The 12,942-nt window shown below is 39.0% G+C and overlaps 1 protein-coding gene across 4 annotated transcripts in view; it reads right to left on the bottom strand.

Moving 5' to 3' along the window:
• LOC117290982 (autism susceptibility gene 2 protein-like) overlaps positions 1-12,942 on the bottom strand; it is a 58,295-nt gene that overhangs the window by 14,644 nt on the left and 30,709 nt on the right. For all 4 annotated transcript variants that reach the window (XM_033772575.1, XM_033772576.1, XM_033772577.1 and 1 more), the window contains exons 3-5: positions 6,565-6,952; positions 3,171-3,520; positions 900-1,108 (exon numbers count right to left, since the gene is read on the bottom strand). In XM_033772575.1, the coding sequence (XP_033628466.1) occupies positions 900-1,108; positions 3,171-3,336 (375 nt within the window). In that variant the 5' untranslated portion in view covers positions 3,337-3,520; positions 6,565-6,952. The remainder of the gene's footprint in view (positions 1-899; positions 1,109-3,170; positions 3,521-6,564; positions 6,953-12,942) is intronic.

The raw sequence follows: 12,942 nt of genomic DNA, 5'->3' as shown, positions 1-12,942 counted from the left end.
TTAATGCAATTGATGATATTTAAATCAAAGCTTTTAAACAGCAAGTTGAGGGGAAAAAAAAACCTTTGTTGTAACCTTCAAGCTGCACTTTTCTAAGCTCACTATTAAAAGCGTAATTCTATTACGCCTAACTTAGTTTCGGGAAATTTAATAACAGTATTACGAGTGCAAACAGAGCGCTTTGATGAGAAAAACACACGGCTGAGTCCTGGATTTCTATTTGAAACGAGAGACTCATGGTTAAGAGAAACAGCGACTTGAAACATCATTGATGTCATGATGCGTGACATAACAAGTTGACTAACAGAGATCTTACTGTTAGAATGTGGTAGGAAAATACACGGTTGCTTTGGTTGATGGCAGGAGTTGGGGAAAAAATTTATTTAGAAGAGATGTTGAAATAGATAGTGAAGCCGGAAGTTATACTTTGGAATTTAAATTCTATCTCTAATGTGTCATCTTGGATGAAGTTGAGCCAGGTTTCTTCAGCAAATTTATATAAACCTAATTCTGGTATTTTTGTCATTGGCCTAATATTTTCAGAGGGATAAAGAGCGGAGTTCCTACAGTTGAGTATGTCCAATGTGCTTCTGTGCTTCAGGCAATTATCAATAGAGGGCGTTTACCAGAAGTCACTCTCGGTGCATGACTTCAAAGAAGCAGACACTATTCTAGCCTTAAAGCTGAAGCTTCAGCCAAGGTTTTTAAACAAGAACCAACTAAGAGTGTTTAAAATGTCTTAACATTGCAAATGTGTTAACTCAAAACCAAAAAGGCAGGTTGTCAATAAAATGTAGTGAAGCGCCCTCTAGAGGCAATTCTGTAAAAGGTCAACTGAGACCAAAATAAGGCGCTTTACAATAAACGTGGGAAACCTGTACAAAAACTGTAGTTCTCACCATAGGCGGTGCAGGCGTGGGTACCAAAGCGCCCCCTGTGGGTGGCAAGAAGGAATGCTGGTGTGTGTGCTGATGCTGATGCATGTGTTGGTGCTGGTGCATGTGTGTCTCTTGGCGCATGTACGGCGGCGGGCCAACATTCATCCTTTGGTCATTGGAAGCCAAGAAACGGTTGTTCAGCTCCTGCTGAAGGATTTCACGTTGTTGATCTACGCACCGGGAAAGAAAAAAGAAAGTACTTACAACTTTTGAGAGAAAAATATTAGTCTATACTCAATCTTCCAGTCACTTCAGCACGGTTCATAATTTCTGCGAAAGAGAAGGCAATGCAAATTATGACATCACAGCCATGTTTTTGCTGCGAATGTTTCAGCAGAGTATAATAATCGTCGCAAAATTGTTGACATCAAAATTTGTATGGTATTCACAAAAGCAAGAAGTATGAACCATGCTTCAACCGTTACTTTTGCTCAACCATTATCAGCACTTGAATACTGTATGCAGTTTCGCTTTAAAAATGTTGGCAGAGTTTCGAAATCCCTACTGAAGAGCCGCTTGTTTATAACAGTTAATTCGTTCTTCATTTCTTGTGTTATTTTGAATTTTTCCTTTTAAGTTACACTTGTGATACAATGTATATAAAATGCTTTCTTGGAAATAAGTCATGTAGAACAGGATGAAAATAAGTAATGTAGAACAGGATGAAATAAGTCATGTAGAACAGGATGAAAATGTTTGTAAACCCAACATATCAAGAACATTTGGATGGACTGATACAAACCCATAAATTCTAGTTCAATCACGTATTTAAATTTAGATCAACTTTCTCTGTCCATTAGTAAAAGGGAAACACTATAATTAACATTGACTTATTAAACACCCACCACACAACACAGATGAAGCAAATCAGTCAAGGATACATAAATCCTGACTAAAGACCAACGACAAATCTTTTGTTTGAAAAACAGCGGCTTAATATCCAACAAGATAATTCTTTTAATTGTTTCCGAGAAAGACATCCAGCCCAAACCAGACACGTCTTTTGTCACTCGTCATAGATTTAATTGAACATAAATCAAGCGTTTTATAACTGCTGTGTGCACAGGGGACAGTATTGTCAGATATTTTTAATGGGTGATTATGATAAGAATTCCGTCTACTCATTATGACCCGGAGTCTTTCCACACACAAATAAAAACAACACTGACTCTTTCTCATCCCCCTAGGACCCCGTCCTTCTTACTTGGCCAAACACATCTAAATCCTCGCAAATAAACCCAATTTGATTTGCAAATTCTTGAGCAACGGGGGAAAGGAGGGAGGGCACGGAACGTTTCCTGTAGAGCGAGTGACACGCACCAGAAGCCCTTTCACAGCCAACGGGAAACCATAGCAAATTGCTAAATGACTGAATTACGCAGACACATTGGGACTTCCTCTGCGAATGATCCAAGATGCCTCACAAGGAAGTGGATCTAATTAGGAAAGAAAAACACTCCGCTGCAGCACTCCCGAGCCCCGAGGAAAAATAAAATGGCAACGGCTGGACTTTACTGAGGAGAGAGGAAAATCAATCTTTGACAGACTGCATGAAAAAAAAATGGATCGTGTGTGATCATAGAGAAAATGGAGAAATGATATTATCAGACACGTTTTGAGGATTGCTGTTCGTCTAAACGATTGGCAAAAGGTCATCATGGCTCATTTGAGTGAGAATTTAAAGCGGTTGGTTGAGATCATTTTGGATATCTGTTCTTGCCTCCCACCCCTACCCCCACCTACAAAAAGGCTCTTAAATTCACAACACTGCAATAATAACAACAACAAAACATGATGCCATAAAATGATGCACTAACCTACTCCAAAGTGACATTTGAAGTAAAAGTTTTTTTAACTTTACAAACTGAGTTTTTCTTGCTATGGAACGTAGCCTCCATTGACTAATCTCATTGATGTATATTTGGTTTGTGGTATTACCGCAAACCAAATATACATTGATACCTCACCATGCAATGCCTCAAATCCTTTAAACCTAATTGATGTTATCTTATAAAAAGGATTATCACATGACTTTCCTAGAAAGGATTTATAGACTCTTTTTGTCAGCATACATGTAAAGGTATCATGGCTCAGATTATTTGTTACATCAATCCATGGCTATCGGCTATTACCAAATCAAAGAGTCTTTTTGGGGGGGGGGGGGAACCTGAAAAAAATTATGAGGCGCTATATCTCCAGTGCAGCCACCGAGGAAGGGATTTGAATACTCACTTGCAGGATTGTAGTTCACACCAGACTCAGACCGTGGATGAACCGATGAGGGTAAAGGAGTTTGCTGACCTGGCTGTGTATTTACAGCAGGTGATCCAATCTGGTTTGGCAAGGCGTTGTTGGACGTCAGTGGTGGGGGTGGGGGCAACGTAGGACCTGGGTACATATTACGCGCTGTCTGGGGAGGGGGGCCGATGGGGTTGGGAGCATTGGGTACGTGGTGGGAGTAAGGGGGAAGATGGTGCCCCTTCTGGGGGGCAGGGTGGTTGGGGTAGTTAGGGGGGACACTCGTGGGGTGTTGGGAAGGGTGGATTCGGGTTTGGGGACTTCCTCGAGCTTGGCTTGGGTTACTGAAGGAAGAAAACAGAAAAATAACTCCATATAATTTCACAATTTTTATAAATATTATTATAGATTCTACCACCAAGTATTTGGGGATAACAACAAAATAAATTCAAATGAATATATTAAATATTGGAAAATGGTACACACATTTTGCGGAAATAAAACTGTAACAGTTTCAAAACAGAAACTAGAAACAGAGCATTATATATGAATTTGATCTCTCAGTTTATCCCTAACTAAGAGAAGAGAGTAGAAACACAACAATAACAACAACTTATTTTAACAGCTTTTAAATTCATCAGGGGTAAAGAACAACAACAACAACAACAACAACAACAACAACAACAACAACAACAACAACAACAACAACAACAACAACTACAACAAGACACACAACAACAACAACTGTGTACTAACAAATGGTGTATATAACAAATTATACATTCCACTTCAATGTGTCCCATTTGTTCCAAGCTATCCACATTGTTAACACTTGACAAAAATAACATTCAACATTTACGGAAACAAGCAGACTTTGCCCAATAACCAAATTGTCACGTCAACTAACAGTTAAGAGCGAGACCTTTTTATCTGGGGGAGATCGTAAGACGAGCTGTTTTCCTTTTGATAAATCACGCGCTTAACCGTAGAATAACTAACGCGTCTTCTCTGTCGGATCACTTTAGGTTTGAGATGCTTATTGCCGATGATCAGCAAGCCCAAAGTACACATGACCTTAAAGTGTAAGGCCAAATACAAAGAAAAACATGTTTAGCGGGCTTGTCTGCTTACTGTTAATTGCCCGCCTCCTTTTTTTTTTCTTTTTACAGAAAAAAATATATTTTTACTTTTTTTTTTTTTTTTGAGAAATAGCCCAGCCGCTTGTATAAAAAAAATTGTAGGGTTGCCATTTTTGGGGAGACAAAACAAATTATTATTTTTTTTTTTTTTAAATAAAGGCCCTCCTTTCTTTTATCAAAAAAGGAGGACGCTAAACACGAGTTGTTTTTTATTTGGCCTAAACTAGAAAGGCTGTGTTCTGATAACAAATCAGCCCCTGTGCATAGAAAAAATGCAATGATTGGCTGAGATGAGGAGCGTCTGGAAGTTGGATGATAAAGAAAGACTTGTCCTAATGTAGACCCAGCAATCCGGTTTAATACGAATCACAGGTGCTCAACCTAAAAATGGCTGCCCTTTGGCTGGAGTCGACGCCATGTTAAGTCCAGTTGTTTGTTTCATGTTCAAGATCATTTACCATGGACAAGCTGCGGCTGTTGAGAAGCATTTAGTACGATTCAGTTTGGATTGGAACACCTTGGGTTATTAAACTGTTGTTGTGTTCAGTCATATGTATGCAAAGAAAACTCCTTTACAAAGATTTATATCACCACCGCATTTTAGGTTTTCTGGAAGTTGAAGAATGTGTAGAAATGAATAGACGTACCCTTGCCTGGGGAAATAGGTTTTGCAAATGTTACATCAGGAAAAAAAATTCTTTAACTGTTTATATAAACACTCGAAGGAGCTGTTTTTGTGGTTTTGCTGAAATATTATTTTGGTTCCTTTGCACCAGTCACGATGGGTTAGAGCCCACTTCAAACCAGTCTAATCTCTGAATGCAATAATCCCTATCTCAAGCCCCTCAAGTCAGACCGGGGTTATTAGGGGCTTCAGGCTCTTAAGTCTCCCACGTAATCCCCGCTAATCTGGATTAAAATGTTTCCAAAAATTAGGACCCAAGGCCTTGCGACGATTCCAGGCGAATATTTAACCCTGTTGTCGGAACATGTAAGGTGATTCACCTCAATAATTCAAAGGAGAGGGAATAACAAATAAATGTAGCAAATACATGTACAGTCCAAAGCAGTTTATAGAACTTGGCTGAATGTCATCATGCCGTTCAACTCAAAAATTGCTTAGCACATAGGCAGTAAAATCTTACTTATGCAAATGTTGGTGCTTTTTTTGCTTTCAAATTCATCAAAATTTATCATTAGTGTACATTACATGCAAACATAAATAGTTACTTGACAAAATTGTTTTGTCACAATGAATACTTGTTATGACAAAAGTCTTTAGCTAGTGACCTTACTTGTCTTGGCATAGGGTTTCTTTGTGTCAAGCATATTTGGTTGAATTTAAGACATTCTTCAGACTATTACAATGGTATAAGTTCACCTTGTTTTACAACCCATCAAATACAAACTGTATCCCAAAGGAAATATAGTCAGAGCCCTCTGTAGGGTAACGAACTCAGTATCCAATAATGCAATGGCACATTGGGTATAGGACAAATATGGCGGCAGATTATATCAGGGTCCAAACCTATCCTTCTTTCAGAACTGTGTTTTTTCTTCTAGACTTATTGATCATTAAAGAGTGGACCGAGGTGAAACTTATCCGCCAACGAGTAAAAGGCTCGTCAGATTGTGATACTTTCAACAAATCGGCCAGGTGTGGCAAACCAGAATGATTCAGAGTTTAGTTACGAGCAATTTCCCACTCCCCAAATGGGATAATCACTCATAATCTGGCTTCAATTCCCGCCTAATTTTCTTCCCGTGGTGGGTTCGAGGGGTTCCTAGCTGGGGGAAAACAGGCTGCTGTAATTCCTTTAGAGTCGGATTACAGATGCTTTCACTTGGAGCAGTGCGGGATAGTATCAAATCTATGTAACATTTAGGATGGAATATGTTGGGTTCAATCAGAACCAAAATGAATGATGTCAACTTCCACCCACCCATTCCCCCCCCCCCCAACCCACACACGACATATAAATATGAATAAACAATAAAACAAACTTAATTTCTTAAAAGATAATACAATATTTTTCTAGTGCCATGTTAGAATCGGCTATGGCTACAGCGGTTGGCTTAAAAATAAAACCTTTTCAGCCTCTTCGACTCCACTTACATTTCTGATGATTAATCGACTCACTTCGATAAGGAAAACATATTGCGTTTCTTTTAAACTTGGTGCCTACTCTACATGTACTTTACATGTACTTCTTTCAAGAAAAGTAGTTTGAGAAAATTTGGATAGTTACCTTGACCAGCTGGGAACCCTGGCGTAGTTTGGATCTTTCTCTCTCGGATGAAGAAGACACGGTTCTTCTTTCCTGATCTCACGTCCGTCTCGACTACCCGGACCTCCTAAGGAAGCTCCAACGATACCTCCAACAGGTCCTCCCAATGGGCCTCCCAGAGGACCTCCTAGAGTACCACTACAGGGACCACTACGACCAGTAGCGCCTCCGCCACCACCCAATCCTCTATCACCTCCACTGGGTATACGCTCACCTACTAAGGAGAGAGGAATCGAAGGAGAGGTGCCCAGCTGCGGACCGGGGATTGGCAACGGGGATTCAGAGTGGCTGGAATCGTTTGGGAGACCATTGGTGAGGGGGGCAGGTTTGGTTGGTAAGACAGGCTCTTCTGTAAAAAAACAAGAACACAAAGAAAAATGCTTAGCAACATCAATGAAATTGTGGAATTTGCTGAAGACGACCGTCCTAAGGTGACAATGAAGTAGTAGAAGTATAAAATGCCTTGACTCGATGTACACTCTTAAACCATCATGCTTTTCTGATGCCATAAACATTTACCTCATGACATTAAACAATTGACCTGACTCTATGAATTATACTTCCACTTTATCAAAAACTAAGATATTCGCAGCCCGGATTATTCGACCAAATTAATAAAAATTCCATATTTCCAACATGCCTTCTGGTCTGAAAAGAAAGCAAGTATTACCGCTGGCGGAGCAGGAGCTGTGTACAATTGTCTGCATGTCTTTCAACTCCGGTGTCTCTACAAGATTACTGGAGTAGGGGTTGTTAATTCACCCGCTGCTAAATGTGTTAGTGGGGCATAACAGTTGTGGAATTATCCAGCAATCCTGTCACCATGGAGAGTTTCAAGTAATTAAATTGGTCGCCATGCCTTGTTCCTGTGTTGTTATTATCATTACTAATACCTTAACATGATATTGAAGAAAAGTGCTATGCCCTGGATCATATAGTAATTGAACAGTTGCTCTTGGCTTAGGAAAACAGGTGCGGTGTATACATTAATATCTGGCATGGTTGACTTGGGTTGCCAGTAAGCAAGCTATCAATCAGCTGCTTAAGCATGCCTAGAGACAGTACAATGTCATTACGATATTACTTCTGGGATTAGGGGAACTCAGTTGCTCGTATTATTCGTTAGTAATTGGCGAGTCTTGGCTGGCTCTTTGGTGTCGTCATGGGTGTAGAGGAGAAGGCGAGAGGGTCTCGGGACAGACAGGGGTGTCATTTCAGCCATCAATCTTTGACAGGAAGACGGATGAGTCATGGTAGTATTGCCTCAATTTAACCATTTAACCAAAATGGCACAACTGCGATGCGATTAAACTTGCCCCATATTTAGAATTTTCCTGTGAATGGGACGGCCACTGAGTGGAATCACTTAAATTTCTTTATGGGGTAATTATTTCCCTCATCCCAATTCCAAATTTATCTCTTTACTGAAATAATATATTTAATAAATTAATTGTTTGCATCGGGATAAAGAACAACTTTCACGTTTTTAAACCTTACACTGAATACTCAGTTCTTTCCCGAGTTCTATGAAATAAATCCACAAGCAAATCCCTTGGATGGGATACGAATCTTCGACCTTTGCATTGCTAGAGCAGAGGTCACTAGACCACTGAGTTAGCCCGATGGCTAGAAAATCAAATTCATGTTATTAACGCACACGCCTACCCTTTTCAGCACATGGGAACTTTATTGCAATTGAATTAATGCTTCAAACGTAAGTGACACAATTGTGTGAAGGCACGCTTCACTACCCGTCACATTTAATCAAACACTTATCGAGTTCATGACACTTACGATTATATTTTAGCCAAATCAAAAATGACGTAAAAGGTCAAACCCCGAGGGCTGTTTCAAATGAGGGAGTACATATTGGATGTCAACCACAATAAACCCGTAATGAGATACGAATGTTCAGACATTATGTAGGTCACACTGCTAAATGTGTCTACAGTAGCTTAGTCTGGTGACCGCTCATATTCCTTAATCACTCCAACTTGATCAATACAAGACACCAGACTTGAGATTGATTATCGCTGCGAGTTGCAACATTTCATGAGGGGATACGCCATTCTGGAAAGCATTACGGCATAATTGGCAGACTTGATAAATGCAACTCGCCATCTGTCCAAGCTACATGAATATCGTCTGGTCTGGACCCTGAATCATCAAGCCATAGTTGAACATTCCAGTGCCCTGTGATGTGCCAACTGGGGCCCACATATGCCGCCAATTACGCTGGTAACCAGTCCTTAATTCAAAGCGTATCGGAATAATTGGCACAACTGCTAAAACAATTCCGTGGCATGCTTTGGGGAGCAAATCAAATTGGGAGAATGGAGGGGAGAGTGTAGGAAACGGGGACCTGGAGGTAATTGAGTTAAAGGGTTGCCTCAACTGATGTTTTCCCATGTGTTTCTTGTTATGATAATACAGTGTGAGATGAAGAATGTCACATTATGGCATCGCTCCTAACAGTACATACTGCTATGGTTCAAAGGAAGATCGCAACTTTAATGAGATGCAATGATAACAGACTAACAGATAACGCCAATGAACTTTCCATCAACAACAACAACCCATGAACGGATGTCTCAATGACTGTGTTGTCTATCTTTAATCTAACCAAGAGATCCTTTTTAATAAAAAGACAACAATTAAATATTTCTGAATATGGTTCTTTAAAATCTTACAATTTCAAAAAATAACACTGGATATACTCAGAACACAGCTGTTAATATGACAATGAATCCCCACCAACCATCATATCAGTTTAATACATGTATTAAGCATACAAGAAATAAGTAGCATCAAATGCCCTATTTAAACCAATTTTCTTTTCATAAATGTACAGTCCACGCTTTTCCTAATCATATGGGATTAGTCATTTAACAATATTATGTATTTTTTAGATGCCATTGAACCTTAATAATTGACAGACATCACAACATGACAAAAGTGTAGTTTTTAAGCCCAACAAAGACAGCAAAGTCGCAAAAAAAACTTACCAAAGATGACCTGGCAATGTTTGAAGCACCTAAACATTGACTCTGTATTATTAATCCAAAATGTACAACTCAAGGATTCTTTCCGTTTATAAACCGTTACCACCAAACATGATTAATCCACAAAAAGAAATCCACACATATGGAGAAACGATCCGATGACTCCAAAGGAAGAAAAATACTCCTGTTCAAACAACGCTGACTGTAAATTTGTCCCTAAATATCCCAAAGTGCCTTACCCCTAAAGACCTGTGAGTCACAACACAACGCCATGGTGTCCCGCTGGGCTGGTTTCCCCATCAAAATCCGCTGCTGTCCAACCAGATAAACCCCGTAGAAAATGACCCCCCTTTGACATCAAGCTGGCCTCACCCACATAGGAATATAACTCTCAGAAAAACAAATGGCACTCAAGACTTAACTCCAGACGTTAACTCACAGCGCTGCGGCTTCTGATTCCACAACAGGTGATTCCAACTTTGTGATTATCCAGGGATTAGTGAAGGTGACATGAGGAAGGCTGGCACTAATCCCCTCTAAAGACCTCCTTAATCCAGGAGATCAGTAACCCTGGCTTTAATAGATGAGTGTCATATCGCCCAGGGTTAGTGACTAACGAGATGTGAGATTGACTCTCTACAGAGGAGGGCCTTGTCAAACTTAAAGTTTCCACTCTGGGATCAGTTATGCTTCCACATAAGCATTTTACCACATTCTGTTTTCTTGAGGTTCCTTGCACTTTTGGCTTCACAGTATTCAAGCAACTTTCAGCAAATATTACTCCAATTACAGGGCATGATCTTATGACAGGAAAGTAACCTAAAACAAGCCACCCTCTAAAAAGAGAGCACCACCCAGATGAACTATAGTCGACTCGACTCGCAGACATGTTATGGTACAGCAAAGGTGTGTTTTTGGTTTAATAATAATAATAATTATAATAATAATAATAATAATAATAATAATAATAATAATAATAATAATAATAATAATAATAATAATAATAATAAAAATAATAATAATAATAATAATAATAATAATATTAATAATAATTGGTCCTTCCTGAGAGGGAATGTATACTACCAGATTTAGAAAGAGAAACATTTTTTTCCAGCAAATAAAACTCATTTCAGTTAGTCTCAGGAAGCATGTACAACCATAAACAGATTCTACATCAAAGCTAAATGTTTCAGTTGGGCTTTCGACCTAATTCTTATGCTTAAAGGCAGTGGACACTATTGATAATTACTCAAAATAATTATTAGCATAAAAACCTACTTTGCTACGAGGAATGGGGAGCTGATGATATTATAAAACATTGTGAGAAATGGCTCCCTCTGAAGTAATATAGTTTTCGAGAAAGAAGGAAATTTCCACAAATTTGAGTTTGAGACCTCAGGTTTAGAATTTGAGGTTTTGAAATCAAGCATCATGAAAGCACACAGCTTTGTGTGATAAGTTTTTCTTTTCTTTTTTCATTATTATCTCGCACTTTTGACGACAGATTGAGCTCAAATTTTCACAGGTTTGTTATTTTATGCATAATGTTGAGATACACCAACTGTGAAGGCTAGTCTTTGACAATTACCAATAGTGTCCAGTGTCTTTAATGTAGATGACAATACAATTGAACAATAGGAGTCAAATCAAAACTAAGACATGATCAGTGACTCAAATGTAGACAAATTGACTCGAAACAAGAGCAATATAAAATCTCTAAGGCCAGAACAGCCATGGGGTAAATGAAAACCTCAGAGCTTGGTAAAAAAATTGTCACGTCATTTGTTGAGCAAGGTATTCAAGTGTACTAGGATTTAGAAAGTAAAGTGTAATTTGGAGTTTCACTTTTATGTTTTTGAGACCATCTGTGACCATCTGTGAAGTTTGAGAGAGATTGTAGTCTCCGGCTCTTTTATCAACTTATTGATTAACTAAACTGTCCTTTTGACAAGACATATTCTAAATACTATTTAGATTGCTTAATTCTGGACTGGGCTTAGCATCATAAGTAAAATGTTCTGTTTTCTCATTCTTAATATTGGAAATACTTCACGAAGGTGTCATATTAACCCAAAACAACAATTTTCACCACAATCATTTTTGTACAAAATGTGAAAAAGTCATGTTTAGAATTCTCATTTACGAGCCAGAGAAACACAATCAATTCCCTCCTTGGCCAGTATATAAAGAGAGGGATCAGTCAGTTGCACTAGGTATCTATCAACACCTTAGATGGTAAAGCTGGGTTGGACACAGGTCACAGCTAGTCCAAGTCCATATACAAACAAACTTTGTCATGCATTAAATGTAGCATGCCCTCCAATCATAATGTGCATGAGGAGGAGGGTAGAGGAGGAGGCCAAAAAGGGGAGGAAGGTGGAGGTAAGCACTAAAAATATTGCTTAGCAAAATTGGTTGTTAAAGGTATCATACATTAGAGGAGTAGAGCAGACGAGGAGGGGGTGTCAGATGAGGTTGAGTAAGCAGGGAGGAAGAAGGAAGGATGCAAAAAGGCGGAGGGCCTAATTTCATAACTCTGCTAAGCATGAAATATAGCTTAGCATATTTGACTGTTACAGGTATCAAACAGGATGTGTATGACAAAATAGTAGCAGACAGTGTTCATGTTATTTCTGCTTCAGTGCTTCCTTGCAACCCAACCCCTAACTCTTGTTTATCCGAGGTGGGGGGGGGGGGGGCAATATCACATATTAAAACCACTTTGCATTTGTGATGGGGACCTAATTTGAAGTTGCTATCGATTTTTTTGGTCTGTAGAGCCCAATGCTGTTTAAAAAAATTACAATTTCAAACTTTAATGAAATTGGCAATTCTTCATGCAATGACACCGAGTTAAAGCATCCAGTGTTTGTCACGGTTCTAAACACGACAGTAGACATGTAACTGTCATCTCAACAAGGCGTTCAACACAGTTGCGATTATTAATTTGACATCTCCTGCATTGTGTTTGTGGTTACACACATCACTCATTAAATACGCCCAGGATATTTCGGGCGATCGGAAACACAGCAATTAGAATGCACACAGGAAGGAAGATTCATAAAGAGTCAAATAATTGCGTGATATAAGTAATTAAACCGAGAAGGTCTTGTCTTCCTTAATCAATTGTTTATTTCTTCAATCTAGTCATCTCTGTAATTCTTCCTGACAACTTCACTCCATGCTCACATTTCGGGAACAGAAAGAAAATTAAGCATACATTTGCCCCATTCATAAACACCGGAACCACATAATTATAACCCGAAACAATCCGACGTCAAATTAACATCATCCATTATTAGCTATGACAGGTCTAATGGGTTTCTTGAGGTTGTAG

This window comes from Asterias rubens, chromosome 5 (assembly GCF_902459465.1).
Source record: "Asterias rubens chromosome 5, eAstRub1.3, whole genome shotgun sequence".
NCBI classification, from domain to species: domain Eukaryota; kingdom Metazoa; phylum Echinodermata; class Asteroidea; order Forcipulatida; family Asteriidae; genus Asterias; species Asterias rubens.
The sequence above is the reverse complement of the archived record's forward strand: the minus strand, read 5'-3'. Positions and strand labels throughout refer to the sequence as shown.